This window comes from Podarcis cretensis (genome assembly GCF_951804945.1).
Source record: "Podarcis cretensis genome assembly, chromosome: 2".
Lineage (NCBI taxonomy): Eukaryota > Metazoa > Chordata > Lepidosauria > Squamata > Lacertidae > Podarcis > Podarcis cretensis.
Genome location: NC_137171.1, coordinates 64,059,937 through 64,079,147, shown reverse-complemented (window position 1 = coordinate 64,079,147; position 19,211 = coordinate 64,059,937). Strand labels below are relative to the sequence as shown.

General features: G+C 43.2%; 1 protein-coding gene across 5 annotated transcripts; it reads right to left on the bottom strand.

Moving 5' to 3' along the window:
* Positions 1-224: 224 nt before the first annotated feature.
* Positions 225-19,127, bottom strand: LOC307210224 (cationic amino acid transporter 2-like). Of its 5 annotated transcripts, none has more exons than XM_079965792.1 (12): positions 18,975-19,127; positions 14,967-15,342; positions 13,202-13,357; positions 11,727-11,895; positions 11,331-11,461; positions 10,776-10,998; positions 9,471-9,607; positions 4,761-4,863; positions 3,821-3,963; positions 3,027-3,193; positions 2,450-2,558; positions 225-1,561 (listed from the first exon to the last, which is right to left on the bottom strand). In XM_079965792.1, the coding sequence occupies exons 1-12, from the start codon at positions 19,086-19,088 to the stop codon at positions 1,434-1,436; spliced, it is 1,956 nt and encodes a 651-aa protein (XP_079821918.1). In that variant the 5' UTR covers positions 19,089-19,127; the 3' UTR covers positions 225-1,433. The 5 variants fall into 5 exon arrangements, with proteins under 5 accessions (XP_079821918.1, XP_079821921.1, XP_079821920.1 ...); XM_079965795.1 differs by lacking the exon at positions 18,975-19,127 and adding an exon at positions 16,921-17,422; XM_079965794.1 differs by lacking the exon at positions 18,975-19,127 and adding an exon at positions 17,190-17,422.
* Between the last annotated feature and the right edge of the window lie 84 nt (positions 19,128-19,211).

Genomic DNA, 19,211 nt, shown 5'->3' with positions numbered 1-19,211 from the left:
GGGGCAATGGTTACAAAAAAATACAGGAAAAGTTTTTTGGCACATCACAAGCAACAGACTGAAGTAAATAATGGAATGTTACACCACCATTCTGCGAGTAACTTCAGGGAAACCTGTGATACTAAAGCACGTGCAGCAACCTGCTTTTGAGCAAAGTAGCTCATGCGCATGCATGATTCAATCAATAAGCTGCGACTTTTATCAATTAATAGTAAGATAATAAATGATAACAACAATAAAAGTTCCTTTTTATTAGTTTTAGATGAGTGAAAATGGGGAATTTGTAACAGATGGTCTAAACAAAGTTTGTCACAACTTTAGCATTGTTTGCTCCCAAACCCCAAGGAATGGACAATTACAGACACTTCTGCGGGATAAAGCGCATTTCAAATTTCAGCAAGCAAAACTGGATGAGCAGTAGAAGACAGAGGTCTGTTGTGCATAAGCTTGGAATAAACTACAGTGCCCAGCTTTGCCCTCTCTGGAACATGAGGAAGAGGAGGTCCTTCTCTTTTTCAGGTACAGTATGTCCAGCCAGGTTTTTGCTCAGCCTCACTGGAAAGTGGTAGCCCTAGGAAACACCCGTTGCCAAATATAGGCCGGGTCTGCCATCCATTTGATTGCCTTTATGAAGTGTGTGTATTTGGTGCTGAGCTCTAGATGGAGTTCCCTTTGGATATTCAGCTTCCCCCATGTGATTAGAATCACATGAGGGAGTGACGGGATGTGGCCCATCAGTGGTGTCTCTGCTGCCAGCTCAGCTACTCTCCATACCTTGGAAGGCCAATGCCAACTGGGCAGCAGGGAGACTTCCCGAATGGCTTAGAAGCCTGCACAACCAGATGTGCCACTGTTATTGCCATTATCCCCACATTGCAGATTTGGGGAGGCGAGGAGCAAAGCTGTGGGAACTGTAGCTTGTCTAACGAAACCATGCTAAATGGGGGTACAGAACAAGATCTACTTGTGCAATGGGACTTCTCCCCCTGGTCCATGCTAAACCTGTTCCGTGGCTTCCCCAAACTCTGCAGAGCAGATTTAGGGGGTAGGGAAAGGTCCCGTTGCACCAGCAAACCTTGTTCCATGCATCCAGTAACTTAGCTTGGTGAACTCAGCCACAATGCTACACCAGCTCAGCCAATGGATATGAATTGCATGCATTACTTAACTGTGAGTATCCAATTATTTGTATCGCTCAAGAGTAGCCTTCCTCAACCTCATACCTTCCAGGTGTTTTGGACTACAATTCCCATCAATCCCAGCAAGTTTAGCTGCGCTGGCCAGAGCTGATGGGAGTTGTTGCCCAAAACATCTGGAGAGCACCAGGTTGGAGTGCTACAAATAGACACATCTAGAGATAGTTAAGGGAAGGGTGAAATCCCATTCTTATGAAGTCCTTTCACCAGGGAAGAGAGTTGCTCCACACCACAGAGCTATTTTTCCCAGGTGACAGCTGGATCCATGTCACTTGTTGTCTGCTTTGTCTTCTCTGGGGATGAATCTTGGTGGCTGGATCTCTCTGCACTGTGGTGGATCCCGTAGCCAAAGTAAATTAGGAAGCCTACAGCACATAAGAGGACAAGGTGAACCAACAATGCCCCAGATGGACCCTCCCCCTCACAAATATATCCGTATTAGAGAAAGCCTCCTTCATTTGAAATCACATCAGGACATTTAGCTCAGGTTAGCCAACTTGGTGCCCTACGGATGTTTTGGACTACAACTCCCATCAGCCCCACCAGCATGGGCAATGCCAGGGGATTATGGGAGTTGTAGTCTACAAAGTCTGGAAGGCACCCTGTTGGCTACCCCTGATTTAGCCTATAGATGAAATGCTCTTCTGTACCTGTCATATTCTAGGCACAAATTCCTTCACCAACTCATTCACACATACATGAATTTAATTTGATTTCTCTTAGTTACTCGGCGCTTGCTGACTGACTTGCCTTGTTGAACATCTGAACTGTCTCTGTTGAAAAGCACTGTATTTGAGGCAATGCAGTGTGATGTGAAAGCTCTGTCTCTAGAATTAGATCAATGGTGGACCATTTAAACACATCAGTTTTATTTAATTTACATACCCTGCTGCCTGGCTCCACCTCAGGTGTGCTACAGTGCTGATACTGCAGTCATCAAGTAACCACCAGGTATGCATGAACCAATTCCATGAGAAGGAGCAAAATATTAGAAAATGCAATTGTTGGTTCAGCAGCTAGACCAGCATCTTTGCTGCTGTGCTGCCTAATTCTGGCAAAAGAAGGAAGACCAGGGGGTCCAAACACACCCACCGGGGTGGCCAGGGCACTGCCAAACCTGATGCCCATCTTGTATTAGTCCTGATAAGAGCTAGGTAGCACTGCCTTATAATAAATTCAGATGACACTTACTTTCCAAATCATTATTATTTCCTGAAGTTCCCTGAATTGTGGCACATTTCTTAAAGGCTTACCAATAGCCATCCACACCATGTACCGAAGCCAGGTGTCACTGCTGAGTTGGACCATTAGGTAGCTATTGACCAGGACACTGAGGATGGGCAAGAATGGCTGACAGGGAACCTAAACGAGTGCAGAGATAATTTGAGATTAGACATGAACGTTAGAAAAAGAATATTATTCCCTGTTATGGCCCTTGGTAACTCTGAGAGAGCATGCAGGGAGAAAAGTACTCCCACACCTGGAGTGCTGTGCCCAATTTGCCACAATTTAAGGAGGATATTGTCAAGCTGGCGTGCACGCACACGCACACACACACACACACACACAATACACAGGCTGCATTTGGAAGAGGACGACAATGAGGAGCAGATAAACAGCCCTCAGGTCAGAAGCAAAGGTGGTAAGAAGTGGATCTCACCCCACACAGAAAACCCCCTGTTGAGAGGAATTTCTCTACGTACCCTTATAGTGCAATCCTATGTGTTGAGTTACTCCCAGGTAGATGCATGCTTCCCGTGAACATTCACAACACGTCAAACATAGTCATGAGGCTTGCTAGGCAGTGTCAATTAGAAGTCTCTTCCTTACCGTGAAGTCTGCTGTCTTCTGGCTGTGTGGCTGCCTCCAGATGATTAGGGACACCACTAGAATCCCCAGGAAGAGGAGAACAAGGCAGATGACACACCAGGCACCTCCAGATAACAAACATGGCAGTCCTGCTGTGCTCAGCACACACGTGATGCAGACTAGGACAGCTGGAGAGAAAATGGACTCTGAAAACCATGCTGTGAGGAAGCAGGGGGCATCTTCCTGGAACAAAAGACCACCCCATGCACCACAACAAGTGCACTGGAAGAGAACTAATCATAAAGGCAAGGCTCAGTTGACCGGATAATGTTATGAACCAGTTATTTGTGCTTGTTTCAAGTGAGGCCTGTAATAACTAAGCAGGGCGATTCTATATAGTTAACAGCTCCTTGCTTGGTTTCACCCTTCTCCCTTAACTTAAAGACCTCATTTCTTATTTTTCCAATCTGAAGTTCAATTTCCACATCAGTTTGTGATTTCTTTCGTTACACCCTCATGAAAGTTCACCTGCATTTTTCAGTGAGAATTTTCTTCTAATAGTACCTTTTTAAATGCAAAGTTGCCTCATATACACATTTTTTACAAAGCGCATTTTCCTGATATTTATATTTTCTATTACCTAATGCACTGATGTATACATTGCTTGGTCACTGCATAACTTGTATACAGTGCAAAATTCAAAGAAGTGCAAATTTTTACAGCGGCCGGGTATCATTTCCCAAAGCCTGAATCAGGCAAGTTTGCCTGTAAATGCAAACTGCATTCCCCCCTCCAACTGATGCTCCAGTACTCACCAATGACAAGCACAGAATGGGACACTAGTGTGGAGGAGCTCTGGTTCGGGATCATCTGAGGATGGATGAGGAGGTCCACCCAAGGTATTCTGCTTGGACCTTTCTTTTCTGGTGGGCCAAGGGAGCTGGGATCAGGTTGGTACCTGCAAAGCAAGTTAAACATCAATGAACACATCAGTTAGTATCTGCCTTGTGTCCAGATAGCTTTGTCAGTGGAATCTGCAGCATCCCTGGCTGACGGTAGAAGTGGTCTGGGCAGTGCAAGCTTTCCAAGAATGTCCAGCTCAAAGAAAGCCTCAGAGAAGGTAAAGATGGCATTCACTCACATGCAACAAGATTCTGAACAAAGAAATGCCCAAGGAGGCCTTGCAGACTGTGCCTTGCGATTGAATAATTACTTTTATGATGAATTGTTCTTTTATCATTTACTTGTGTGTGGGGTTAAGAAATCCAAAAGCTGTTCCCACTGATATCTTACTAGTTTCAAGGAGATAATTGCTACAAAGCAGACTAAACAGCTGCTAAATAATTGCATCACTGTCAGTATGGCTGTTTAAAATGTGTAAAATAGAAGCTAGTCTAGCATGGTTTGAAATTCTACCCAGCCAATTTTGATTTCCCCTGCATTTCATCAGGGGTAGCCTGTTGGAGTTCTCATGCCAGTGGTGAGTGCAGACAGTGTTGATAATGGAAAGAGTCACAGACATGTATTCTAGATTAACTAATCTGGAATAAAGACCGCCCTGTTTCCATTTTCTCCATAAGCCAGCTCCAGAAGGTGTTTTATTTATCCTACAATAGGTGGAGGATTTTTTTTAAAAAAGTAAAACAGACCAATGAAGCTACTTCTCTGGAATGACATTTATATTACATGGGATGTTGTCATGATGAGCACTCCATATCTGCATCAGAGAGAAATAAATAACGGACAACTCATTACCTGAGGAGAAGAACACAGACAGCTACTAGTGTGTAGGCCAGCAATGTCCCAATGGACATCATATCAATCAAGGCCCTCAGATCAAAAAGGAAAGCCATTAAACCTGTGAGAAGAAGGAAGAGGGCCTGTAGAAAACACCACCAAATATTTTCTGCTAATTCTTGTAGCCTTGTAGATGAAGATATGGTCTCCTGCAGAAACCCTTTCCCAGCAAGCTTCCCTCCCGTCAAGGAGAGTACAGGTCTGGGGACCTCCTTTCAACGAGGAAGAAGAGGAAGACGGTATAGATTTACAACAGTGGTTTCTGGGATGTCATAGCTCAGAGACAGATGAGGGGGAAAGTTGGGAAATAATGGGAGAGGAGGAGGAGGAGGAGGAGGCACAATCGGAACAGCAGCTGGCTGGCACGGTGTCATTAGAAAACATCCCAGCCCCTCCCTCTCCCAGAACCCGGCGAGCCTTAAAAGTAGGAGAGCAACGAGCTCAAAGACAAAGGGCATGTAGCAGCACCCGTAGAAGTGACGAATGAGGAAGTGGGAGAGACGGGGGATGGAGATTTACTTGGGACATCACCTGTTGGTTTCTGCTCTCTTCACTGTGCAGCGAAATGCTTGTCACAAGACAATGTTTACATTCCACAGTCTGTGCTGTTGGGTTTTCCCACGGGAAAGGAGACTGGATGTGACGTACACTGGTTTCCTGTTTTTCGCTCTGTTCTCTCCGTGCTTTAGAGGAGAGAGGCAAGATGTTTTTCTGTAATCTACCAGCTTTGAAGTGTAAATAAAGTAATATAGAGTATGTGGCACATACTCCTCATCATTCCGCTGTGCTTGGGACACTGCAAATTCAATATAAATGGTTATGGGCCCAGAAGAAAGACGCAGTCATCTGAATGCCGGCAAAAGGATCGGAATGCAGAGGGACGGATCGGACGGTATCTGCCGTCAAGTTGATTGATGAGGTATGTGCTCATGCTCCGGGCAGCCTGCCAGCTCCTAATTAATGGCTTTATGGCTGGACTTTGAACTTTTAGAGCCGTTTGCCGGGCACAGGCAAAGGCTCAAAGGCACAAGCTCCTAGGCTTGGGGGAAACCGAAAGTACCTTTTAAAAGTGCCTTTGGAATGAGGCTTGAAGCAGCAGAGACGCAGCTTGTATAAAGCAGCTTGATTTAAAGCAGCAGAGATGATGCAGAAGGCTAATGCTAGAGTCATGATGGCTAGCTGCAGAAGGCTGGCTGATGCTTGTGGCACTCAGATTGCCAATCAGCCAAATGCTCAGCTCAGAGTAGCCTGTGATACTGCCGTGAGTCAGAATGAAGCAGACCGCCAGGGTGATAGCTGCATGGGTAAGGGGGAGTCTTCACAGACGTCATCCCAGAGTGCAGTGGAACCACCAGATGGCACCAAAGCTTTGAAGGCAGTGAAATGCTACTCGTGTGGACGTCTAGGCCATATGAAGAGGGAATGCAAATATCCCAGGGCCAAGACAGAGCACCGCAGCGAAAGCTCATTGCGTGGAAAAGGCCAAAGCAAAGGCAAAGGTCCGGTGTCCAGGACAACGCAGCACAAGGCAATGGTCTCACGCTTTGCTCCAAAGGTTGCAAAGGTCCAGAAGACGTCTAGATCTTTCTTCGTTGTTGATTCGGCTGCAACGCACCACATGTGCAACGATAAGCGACTGTTCGTGTCTTTTACACCGCAGAAAGGTGCAATTCACCAGGCGGATGACCACACAATCCCCAGTAAAGGCTACGGAACTGTTGTTCTTCACAGTTTGGACTTATCGATAAAAGATATGCTTTACGTACCAGATGCCAAACATAATCTGCTCAGCGTTGGACAGCTGGATGAGCGGAAAATTGACGTTTCCTTTAAGAACAAAAGGTGCATCATCACAAAGAAAAATGATTATGTATTGCATGCTGAATATGTTGATCGTTTGTATGTTTTGTATTTTGATGATGATGTGCAGGATGAAACTTGTTGCATTGCAGGTTCTAACAAAAGTTTGCATGCAGAATGTATTCACGATTTTCATCGAAAATTTGGTCATTTGAATTTTGAGGCAGTATCTAAAATGCCTGCCTTGGTTGAAGGTATGACTATTAAACCCTGCAGGTACCACATGAAGTGCAAGGCATGCGCAGCAAACAAGGTGAAAATGGCTGCGAAAGGTAAGGTGTCTAGTAGGCAAGCTACAGAACCATACCAAATTGTTCATGCTGATTTGGTTGGACCACTAGCGCCCTCTTTGGGTAGAAACAAGTACTTCATGGTTCTCATTGATGCATTTTCCAGGTATATTTATGTGTACAATCTCAAGCAGAAATCAGAGGCTTGTTCAAGGAATTCTGTGCTTGGTTGGAAAATGTGCATGGTAAAAAGATAAAAATTCTTTTCACTGATCGTGGGGGGGAATTCACTTCTCAGCAGTTTGAAGCTTTTCTGACTGAGAAAGGAATTGTTTTGGAAGTGACACTACAGACAGGAAAAGTACGTCTGGAGTTTGCTATATGTACAATCAGGGTCTATTTGATTGGTCATGCAAGAAGCAAACAACAGTTAGCTTAAGTACTTGTGAAGCTGAACTGAATGCACTGTCTTATTCACTCAAAGATTGTGAATGGTTGTTACAATTGTGCAAAGACATTAAAATTCCTGTCAAATGTCCAATCCAGGTTTACCAGGACAACAAAGCATGTTTGGCTTTGCTGAATTCTGAAGGTTGTAAGCAAAGCACGAAGCACTTGCAATTGAAGTTGCAACATGCTAGGGAAAGTATTCAGAAGGGACTCGTAACGGTGTCCTATATGCCAGGTAATGAAATTCCTGCTGATGTATTGTCCAAGATTGTATCAAGGGATCAACACTGTACCTATGTGCAGAAGTTGGGTTTGTACTGATATTGTACGAACACGCTGCCCAGTGATGTTCACAGAAAGGGGGAGGATGTTGGTTTCTGCTCTCTTCACTGTGCAGCGAAATGCTTGTCACAAGACAATGTTTACATTCCACAGTCTGTGCTGTTGGGTTTTCCCACGGGAAAGGAGACTGGATGTGACGTACACTGGTTTCCTGTTTTTCGCTCTGTTCTCTCCGTGCTTTAGAGGAGAGAGGATGCTTTCTCTGCTCCGGCAGAGGCAAGATGTTTTTCTGTAATCTACCAGCTTTGAAGTGTAAATAAAGTAATATAGAGTATGTGGCACGCACTCCTCATCATTCCGCTCTGCTTGGGACACTGCAAATTCAAAAGACAAAGGGCATGCAGCAGCACCCGTAGAAGTGACGAATGAGGAAGTGGGAGAGACGGGGGGTGGAGATTTACTCGGGACATCACCATTATCCAAGAGGCTGGGTTCTATAGCCTCTCTCTGTAAATACTGAATAAAAAAGGACAGTAAGAAACTTTCCCTTGTCTTTCTACTTCCTGGGCAACCAGCTGGGAGCCGCTGGCAGCATCCTGACAGACAGGCAATTTACATAATCTTGTTTAGAAAAAAAGAGAAAAAGAAAAGAAATCCATCCATAGTGACTTTTTTTGTCAGCTATAGCATTTCATCAAGCTAAATGTGGAAGGTACACCTAAGTGGTCTCTCATGTGCTCAGTGTGGCACTCCAGTGCAATCTCCTTGAAACTGAGATATGAGGTTATAACATGGATCATTTAAATGATTGCTTTACCTTGTCCTTATTTAATCCAAGACAATATTAGAAAGGAACCACAAAAATGGCTCGATGGATTTATTCTTCATGAGGAGAAGGTGTTAGAGTATTGGCTGGAGTCTCTTTCTGTTTCTCTCTAATATATAAAATTATAAGGAAGTCACAGACAAGTGGCACTGTGAACTTCAGTGTGATGAGCTGCCAGACCATCAGGCAGGCAGATGGAGCAAGAAAGGAGAAGAGAGGAGGAGGGATCCAGAGGACAGAGATGCAGGGCAAGGAGAGAAGGAAGGAACAAGAGGATGGTGATGCAGGCAGGTGAGCAGGAGGCAGCCAAGGCAAGGTGAGGAAGAGGGACCCAGAGGATGGAGATGTGATCAAGGAGAGGTGAGGAATTATGCCTGGGGTGGATGGGAGTTGTTTAGGTAAAGCAGCAGGAGAAGTTGGCCAAGTGTGAAGGGAGGAGGAAGGGGTTGAGGTGGGAGGGTTGTGGGGTTGTGGGAATAGATAATGCTGGTGAGCAAAGCAAGCAGGGAAACAAGCCCTAGTCACTAATGAAAAGCTTGCATTTTACAAGCATATGGAGATACACCTTGGAATCCACCTGATTCTGGCATGGGGAAGGTCAAGGAACTCTTGCAGTCTAACATTCAGTCCCACAGGCTGACCTGCTCTGTGTTGAAATGCTAGCCTAATGTCCCGTTTTTAGACATTTTTTTTTAAAGCAACTAGTATTGCTTTCAAGCAGGGAAAACCAACATGGTGCCTTCCAGATGTTTATTGACTCCAAATCCCATCATCCCTGACAATTGACCACAGTGAATGGTGCTGATGGGAATTGGAGTCCAACAACATCTGGAGGACACAATGTTGACCATACTTGCTTTGGACTATGTGTGCACCCAAATATGACCCAGCAGGGGTCTTCTTAGGTTCCTTATTTCATATTTAAACTAGATCAAGTCCAAAGTAGGATTCTTAGTCCATTGTCTACTGGCAGGTTCATTCTGAGGTCTAGTCAATGTTAGAGCCTTTTTCCATGCATACCTGCAACAGCTCCAGACACCAGAGTTGCAATCACTGGGCTCTGTCGGCTGCTCACTTTGGCCAAAGATTGGAAGAGGAGTCCATCCCTGGCCATAGCAAATAAAATCCGTGGCATCGGGAACATAGAACCTAGCAAGCTACACAAGAAGGCAGAGAAAGTGAAGAAAATTCTCAAGATCATAGCCTCTTCTTCCTTTTCTTTACCCGACTCTTGTACAACAAGATGTACAAGAGACCTTGCATTACACACAATAAAGCAGACCTTTATCAAGCATAGAGAACACATTTCCAGATGAGGATTTGCTGAACTAACAATATGAATTGGAATACAAGAAAGGGAGGTATGAGGAGGTCTGGAAAATAAGTTAAAAGAAAATAAGTAATGAAAATTCTATTTGTTTTTAATTATTTTTGTATTTTTGTATTTTTGTTGTTTTTTTCTTTTTTATTTCATATTGTATTATTTTTTGAAAACCTTAATAAATTTTATATATATATATATATATATATATATATATATATATATATATATATATAAATGGAGAACAAAAATTTCCAGGATTTCCTATTGCTTCAGTCGAAATGAGTCTTAAAACTATTAATTGCTATTATCAGAGTGGTGTAGATCTGTAGATCTTGAGGTCAAAGCAATGCCTTAGGAGTTCATTGTACCCCAAAGCTCCATCTCTGCTCATGAGTGAAATCACGTTTGCACCTTGGTAGCTGGTGCACAAAACATGCCTGATACACGAAGAGATGTTATGATTATCATCATCATAAAACGGAAATCTTTATGACCCAGAGGACCAGAGCTTTGTAGAAAGAGGATCCAAGGGCAGACATGATAGTAGAGTTTTATGAAACTATGAATTATATAGAGAGAGAAAATGAGAGAGGGAAGATTACCGGTACTGTGTTTTTCCCTTATAATACTAGAGTGTGGGGTCAGCTAATTACATTGATCCAAAAGGTACAAAAGGTACCATTAATTTATAAAACTTACTGCTGCAGGATACAGTGACAGCCCTGGAAGTGAATTAGATGACTTCATAGAGCACCAGTCTATCAAGGTCAATTAGTATCATGTTAGATAAACAGAACCTCTAAATATCACTAATTGGGGAGCAAACAGTGGGGAAGAGGGGTGTTGCTTCTATGCTCTGTATATGAGCTTCCTGGAAGCATCTCTCTGGCTTCTGCTGGAAACAGACTACTGGGCTAGATGGACCCTTGGTCTGATCCAGCAATGCTCTTCTTATATCCTTAAAATGCAAGCATGGGGAAAATTGCACATCCTGTCCTTACCTGGTGGTCAGAGCACAGAGAGACCCCACAGCCACAGCATATTTGGCCATGCTCCATCCATTGTATTCAAAAGCCACTGGCAGAGGGCTCATGGTGTCCAAAAGGTGGTAAGGCATCATCAGGGTCAAGGCAGCTGAAACACCGGAATAGGCTAAGAAGCAGATGAGCAGAGAGAGAACAATCCCCACTGGGATGGCTTTTGTGGGGTTCTTTACTTCTTCCCCTGGTAAACATAAACACAAGAAGTCACACCATTCTAAAATCCACACATTGTCTCACATGAGTATGGTTAACCTGTCACTGTAGAGATTAAGCAAAGATTTACGTGGTGCTTTGGTTATTCCAAAAGGATTGCCTATGGGTTTCTGTTCCAACAACAGCAACGCCTAAGTCACAACACATTCCACTCCTCTTAGGAGGGGAATTGGACACAGGAGAGCTTTAATAACAACTGGCTCCCTTGTGAGGTGAATAGATATTTTCTCCTTTCTTTATTAGGTGTTGGATGCGGTTATCAATCATGGACATTTTGTAATTGTCTTCTTTCTTGCTTACCTGTAGTTGCAATGCAGTCAAACCCAATGAAAGCATAGAAGCAGGTAGCAGCTCCAGCTAAGGTCCCACTGAAGCCATAGGGCATGAACCCTCCAGCCCCAAAGTCCCAAGTTCCATTGCCGGATTGGTTCCTGTCAAGGAAGGTGACATAAAGGAAGTCAATGTCAGAAGGATCTGATTGGATATAGTTGGTAGACAAGTACAGCAAAGGAGGCAGGAAAATGGTAGGTGGGCATGGATCCATCCTACCATTAGGCAAAGTCAGGTAGCTGTTTGGGGATTTCATGAAAGGACAGCAAATAGATATTTGAATAATTTGTATCCTTCTCTGTAGAAATGTAACCTGCGTGGCCTGTGTTTACTGTAGCCCAAGAGCTTGTGTAGCCATTCTCTTACCTAAATCTGAGGGTAGCAGTCATTAACAGATCATTTTTGCTCATCTTCCAATTCTTCAGGTCCCCTTTGATGAATCCACTGATTATAATGAATAGAAGGACGAGCACATTGACAGCTGTGAAGACTTTATTCACTGTGGTGGATTCTTTTACCCCAACTGAGAGAAGACCTAAGGAGTCAACGGATACAATGTCTCATTGCTTGGGCCTCACAACTATTATGGATGGAGGCCTGAGGCAGTGTCCTTTGCAAAGAACAGTAGATATGAGCAATTGCTGGTACCATATGGAAAATCTGAGAGCAGGGGTGTTTCCCAGCCTTACCTGAACTTGCCAAGAATTGAATATTGGACCTTCTGCATGGAAAGAAGAAGAAGAGAAGAGTTTTGGATTTGATATCCCGGTTTATCACTACCTGAAGGAGTCTCAAAGTGGCTAACATTCTCCTTTCCCTTCCTCCCCCACAACAAACACTCTGTGAGGTGAGTGAGGCTGAGAGACTTCAGAGAAGTGTGACTAGCCCAAGGTCACCAAGCAGCTGCATGTGGAGGAGCGGAGATGCAAACCCGGTTCACCAGATTACGAGTCTACCGCTCTTAACCACTACACCACACTGGCTCCACAAAGCATGTCCTCTAGTCCTTTACTACTGGATTTTGCATGAAGAAGGTCCCATGTTCAATTCTTGGCAAGCTCAGGTAAGGCTGAGAAAGACCCTAGCTTCAAACCACGGAGAACTGTTAAAGAACAAGTGGCAAGTCCAGCAAAAACAAGAAAGACAGTAACAGAGTAAATGCAAAAGACCTGTCGGTAGGGATGGGTGAATAGGCCAGTTTTGATTTCTCTCCATTTCTCATTTTTCCAATCTTAAATTCAGATTGCCACATTCCCGCAAGTTTGCATATGTCTTTTAAGAAGAAATTCTCAGGAAAATTAATAAGCATTTCTGTGAGAATTTTTCGTACTATAAACATTTTTATATGCAATTTTACCTTTTTGCAAGGCAAATTTCCCATATATAATGCATCTTGGATGTTATTGCCATTCATGCGTATGCATTTATATACACACTTTGTTATTCACATTACTTGGCTGAAAACTGCACTGCAAAATTTGAATAAGTGTGAATTTCAAAGGATTGCTGTGCTCATGAATGGCTTCAGAAAGTGCAAATTGGGTACTGTTTCAGAATTGGGCTTATTGTTTCTGAAAATGTGAATTAGGTAAGCTAAATGCAAACCAAAGTTAATTTCTCCCCCGACCCTACTGTGGGTGACAATTACAGGGTTTGGAAACTATACTGAGATGCTAGCATTATTCAAAACCAATTTGTCAGCATTGCATTAAGTCCATGGTGGAAAGGGAAAAACTCCTTGCATGTATAAAATTTAATGGGCAATCTCCAATAAAATTGGTGCAGGGTGGGTTTCAAGGATCCTTACAATAGTTTTTTTAAAAAAATCAGTACAAACATACCTGTCAATAGGACAATGAGGCAAACAGCAAAGATATCAGGGTATTCAGCTAGTCCTGGAGAGGTCATGGCCATATGGGTGCTGAAAAAGGTGCCGATCCGTTTGCCCAGGAGCTCATCAAAAGTAGCACTCCATGCTCTGGCTACACTGGAGGTACCTGTAGAGAATCAGCCAATTTAAAGATAACACTGCCAAATATGGGTACAGTACATCAAACCTTAAAAATGAGGGATATTGCAGGGCCCTATGTACTGTTCTGTGTACGCAGGTATAAAGTATCAGCTTTTCAAGGCTTATGGACCTCTGATGGTCCATGCGAAACAGCAGCATTCTCAGGTATAAGATGTCCATTGTGTACTATGAAGCTGTGCCCTTTTAGCACTCTCTTTCAAAGGAAGTATGTCAGCCTTAAACTGCTGTGTGGGCAGCACATACATTATATATGACACTACAAAGAGCATGTCTTTCTTCTTGCCTCCATGCTCGCCCATTTCACCCCTTGGCTGCATAATTCTTTTTCCTCATTCTGTCTTTTCATCTCAGTTTATTGGTGGGGGGGGGCAGTTTTTATGCTCATCCTGCTTTTATAGGGAACACTGCATTTTTGACAGTCCAGACGACACATCACCTATGTTATGCCAAATAACAAGCACAAAATAAAAAGCTTAAGTGTGCTATCACTCAACCCACTTTTTTGCAAATTGGGAATGATGCACCCACCGTGATTTGAACTTGCAGTGCAAGCTCTCCTATCATATAAGATTCCCATGGAAGTCAAATGAGCAGCAACTTTTAGTTATCAGACATTGATAGGATTTTATTTTATCATTCAAAACATTTCTCTACTGATCTTCATTGGATCAGGGCTGGGTACAAAATGTGCCAGATAAATATGTGTCTTAAATGACCACATTATTTGCAGTAAAAAAAAACCCTCTGCACGAGATATGTCCTGTCACTGTATCAAATTGGAGGGTGGTCATGTTAAATAAGTATATACTGACCTATTCTGCTCTACTGACATTTTGTATTCACATATGGATTCCTCATGGTTTTGTACTAATCATTATTTCAAATGAATAAATGACTGGCTGCCAACGATTGGTAGTGGAAGTTCTCGTGCCCATCACATCGCTGGAAAACCGCAGACTAAATACACTGAGGCCCAAAAGAAATAGGGGATCATTTCTTGACAGGAGATACAGCATTTGTTTCCATCCACACTGTGTGTAGTCTAGGGGTTGAATTCAACATTGTGCTTAGGTGAACAGTCCATCAGTGCAAGGATTTCTCCTTCTGCAGCAGAACGTTCCCTTGTTCTCTCCCCTGAATTTGTTCTGCAGATTCTCCCAAGCCTCCAGAGAAGATCTGGGGATAGTGTGGGGGCACACATCCCCTTGCCCTAGCACTAATCCTTGCACTAACAGAAAAACTTAGTTGAATGCCATGCAAGTTTTCCAATGATGAAATGGGCATGCGTGGATGTGGTTGTCGGAACCATTCACATGAAGCTGCCTTAGACCCTTCTCCGACTGTCAACAGTGCTCCAGGGATTAAAAATGGGACCTTTCACAGTCCTACTGGAAATACCAGAGTCTGAACCTGGAACCTTTTGCATGCTCTGAGCTACAAATTCAACTCACATCAACTTTTTTTAAAAAAAAGTTCTGCCTGCCTAGTTATTATTTCTTAGGCCCATCTCTTTGGCTTATCAATGAAACCACATGGTAGATGTCAAAACACAGAAGCCCAAAACTTGTTTATACCAATTATATAGGAGAGCAAGAGATTCCAACCGGTGACGAATGCCCACAGCTCTCCAACTGTTATGTAGCTGTAGAGATAAGCTGATCCGGTTAAAGGCACCCGGGCTCCAAACTCAGCGTAACACAGTCCTGCCAGGATGGACACCAGAGCAGCAATCAGAAAGGAAATGATGATACTGGGGCCCGCGCTGGTCTTGGCTACTTCCCCTGCCAAGAGATACACCCCTGCACCCAACGTACTGCCCACACCCAGAGCCACTAAGTCCGAGGTGGAAAGGCAGCGACGCAAATTCGATTCTCTACAGGCACCGGCTGTTATTCTTTTTCTACGGGAGACCATTTGATAGAAGGAGAGAACAGAATCCGAGACTGACATCTGAAAAAGAAAGAATCCAGAGAGATCATAAACACTGGTGCGACTATAAAAACAGTAACAACATCAGCAAACCTTCCTGACAATCTGCCTCGGCTGAGGTTTGGACTGGATGACCTTTGAGGTCCATGAGAATGAAATAGCAAGCAAAATATCCCTCCAGCAAGCATATTCTTCACGGTCTTAAAATGCAACACTCTCCAATGGCTGAAACTCTTTCTTCAGAGAAACGGCACTATCATGATTAAACGGCATTATCATCAGGGGTTCAGTTCAGACCATCGCAGGGTGACTTTCCCCCAATGATATTAACTAACATGCAACTAGTTCAAGGACCAACCAGTCACCCATAGTCTGCAATAGCAAAATGGTTTTGATTCATGATCTATACAGGCATTGAATGATTGATTCCCTGTGCACTTAGACTGAAACATGACTTTCCTTGTGGTGGAAAGGAAAGGAGGAGGAAAAAATTACTCTGAACCCACAAAACTAGAGCAGATTTATCCTCTCTGCATTCAGCTCTACATCCCTAAAACAGTAGTACTCTGTAGGTAATCCTTCATACAGTTCAGAGTCCAATGGGACAAACTTCCTGGGAATTAAGTTTTCTTAAGTACAATCTAAACATATTTCAGCTTTTGGATATCCTTGGCTATGGCTTTCAGACTAAAGCTCTTCCCACAGCACTTGCCACCTTAATATCATTTCACATTGGCTGTGAAAAATGTGCTACATTCCTTTCTTCTACATGTTACTTCTAGGACCTCTCTGCAACTTTGGATCCAAGAGGCTGTTCCTCTGCAAATCTGATAATCTGCTGCTTATAGCCTTTCCGTGAGTCTGGAGGCTGACAACAAAGCAATTCACTATGAAATTATTTGCAGTCATATGAAAAGGTTAGTTGTTCACATGGCTTGCATATTCCTTAGGGTTTAGAGTAGGGGCAACTGATCCTGCGCCCTCCAGATGTTGGACTCAGCTTGCACCGTCCACGGCATTGGTCATACCATCTAGGGCTGATGGGAGGTGTAGCCCAACAAAATTTGGAGGATACCACATTGACTGCCACTGAATTAAAGTTGCTGGGTGACCCAGTGGAATCTTGAGCTGTTGCTTCACACATCTTAGAAACACAATGACTACTACACTCCAGTTCATCCATGCTGAGAACCCTCTACCCATCTTTGGATCTGCATCACCACCACTACCGACATAAATGGGTACTTTTCAATTTGGAGCCAGTATTATTACCTTGCACCTGAAAAATAACACCTAAGTCCTCCTAGATAAATTATAATCACACTAGCTAAAGGCTATTTCCCACCCATATATGAGGTGGAAGGGAGGAGACAGGCAAATGAAGGCAATTAGCAGAGAGTTAAGGAGCTAAGGAAATTCGTTTTTTGTTGCAAATTGGCAGGACAATTCATTACTCTTGAAAATTGCTGGTTTGGTATATGGGCAGGCTCCAGGGCCAATCCACAATGCAGAGCACTAACCACTATACGATCATGGCTGCTCCAGAGCCAATTCAAAACATTTTTCTGCCCAAGATGAAGGACAAGATGGCACCCTCACCATTCCATACACAGAAGCCAATTGGGCTGCCTTCTTTCATTACTGAATTTTATTTCTGTAATGGCTAGTTCTGAGAGTTTGGGACAGGCCAACATTTGTCTTCCAATGCAAGAGGATGACCAAGAGGAACACCTAAGGAGCGTCAGTCACTGTCCCTCAGCATGTGTTGCCTGAGGTGGTTGGCGTACTCTAACAGAAGAGCTGGCACATAACTGGGGACTGGATCCACTGAAGTGGAGAAATCAAATGAGATGAGACATGGTGCTGACCATATCATTCCTTCATATATTACACACCACAGATTCTACCTAATGTGTCAGAGACTCAGAACAGACGTGAGTTTTGAGTTAGATAACATAACTGGTGGCCAGCCTAGAAAGAAAGGTGAATAGGTGGGAGGACAGAGGCCAATGAATCCTCAAATGGAAGGTAATCCACAGTTACAGAGCACCCACAGAGAAAAGTCTGGGAAGAAATGTCCCCAGAACACACATTTGCCTCCTGGGACATAACATTCTAACAGTGAACTTCAGACTGTTCCGCATTGTAATGCATCTGTGAGGGAAAGTTCTCCAGCTTGCAGAATTCTGAACATGGTTGTTTCAAAGCTGATTGCAGAGGGAGGAGAGCCGAGGGAAGTCCATTTGTATGACACTGGATGTCTCTTGGTAAAAATTATTTCTCTAACACTGTTCCTTAAACATATTGCTGTGGTGTACAATTTTAAATAAAAAGAATATAAACTGTAAGGCAGCTCATGTCTTTCTTCTTCTTATTTTTATACATATTTTTATTAATTTTCACAATTAAACAAAACCATCACATTAAAGTAAAAATAAAAACATAAAATAAAATAAACTTCAAACAACTGTATTCACATAGTATGAAATCCATGTTTTGGAATTACTCAAATCCCTCGACTTCCCTCTCCTCCAGGCTTCCTCACCCTCGACCCTCCAGATGTTTTTGGCCTACAACTCCCATGATCCCTAGCTAACAGGACCAGTGGTCAGGAATGATGGGAACTGTAGTCTCAAAACATCTGGAGGGCTGAGGTTGAGGAAGCCTGCTCTACTCCCTCCCCTGGTTCCTTTGTATTGTCTTAATTTATGCATGTCAATAACATCTTTATCTTTTATTATCTCCAAATTTAAATATTCTCCATAATCTTAAAAGTGTTTTAAAAATCCTGCTAGTGTATTAACTTCCTTACAATGCTTTTGTACATAAGCAATAAACATTTTCCATTCTTCTTTATATTTGTTATGGTCTTGATTTCTAAGTTTCCCAGTTAATTTGGCCATTTCAGCATACTCCATTAGTTTGATTAGGGCAGCTCATGTCTCTATGTTGTTCTTCCTGCCTCCTCTGTCAGATATTAAGTCTGGCTGTCCATGCAATGTCCATTGGCTATTGCCCCATGGGCTGGCTGTGCACTGCATCCTAACCCTTCTGGGATTCCAGCTTAATTTGGAAACTGCCTAAAATCATTTCGTAGCTGGCCCTTGCAGTTTACTATCATTTTCCGTTCATGAATTCCTTTCTTTAGCCCCACCCCATCCCAATTTTGTTGTGCATTATTATTCAGCTAACAGGTGTAACTGGCAAATCTGTAAGGCAATGCACAAACTTCTCTTAGTATGTGAAACTAAAATGACAAGAAAGCATTTTCACCATAGATTATAACACAGCACCAACCAGGTGTTGCTTTTAAATCAACAAAATCATGCACTTACACTCAGGTCATTAATTTACAATATCATTCACTTACCCTTATCAGGATTTCCCTTTTCAAAACGTGCTTCTTCAGTACTCACTGTTGCTTGTTTTAGCTCTCAATGAATCATTCTTCTCTCTTGGAGGACACCTCTGTCCTACTCCAGCCCTTTTCCCAATTCCTATGTTCAGTTTTTTTTCTCCTCACATTTGTCACACTTTTGAAAATTGTGCTTTTGCACACTTTTTGCACTTTTGCAGGGCAAAATTGAATTGCAAAAGCATGACTTGCCTCTTGGCCCCCACCCCGGCCTCAGTTTGTAAACTAATCTACTTACTTTTGCTCTTTTTCCAGACACTTGCACCAGCTCCATGCTGAGAGTCAGAAATGCAGGGAGGGAGGCAAATCCAGAGTCACTGTGTAGGTTTGTTTCTGCCTCATTTGAATGCATTTCATAAGATGTGTAGCCCAACCTTCTTTCTCTCCGACCACCCACCTCTGCCCTCCTCTCCCCACTTTGGTCATGGGGAACCTATGCAGATTTCCACCCCATCCCCAACAGTTTCCAAATCAC

Excerpts from the sequence above, each read along its gene's own strand:
- LOC307210224 (XM_079965792.1), bottom strand. The coding sequence starts at position 19,088 with ATGCATTCAAATGAGGCAGAAACAAACCTACACAGTGACTCTGGATTT. Across the intron at positions 9,608-10,775 it reads CTCTGTGCTCTGACCACCAG|CTTGCTAGGTTCTATGTTCC; the intron begins GTAAGGACAGGA and ends CTTCTTGTGTAG. Across the intron at positions 2,559-3,026 it reads AGAAGACAGCAGACTTCACG|GTTCCCTGTCAGCCATTCTT; the intron begins GTAAGGAAGAGA and ends GCACTCGTTTAG.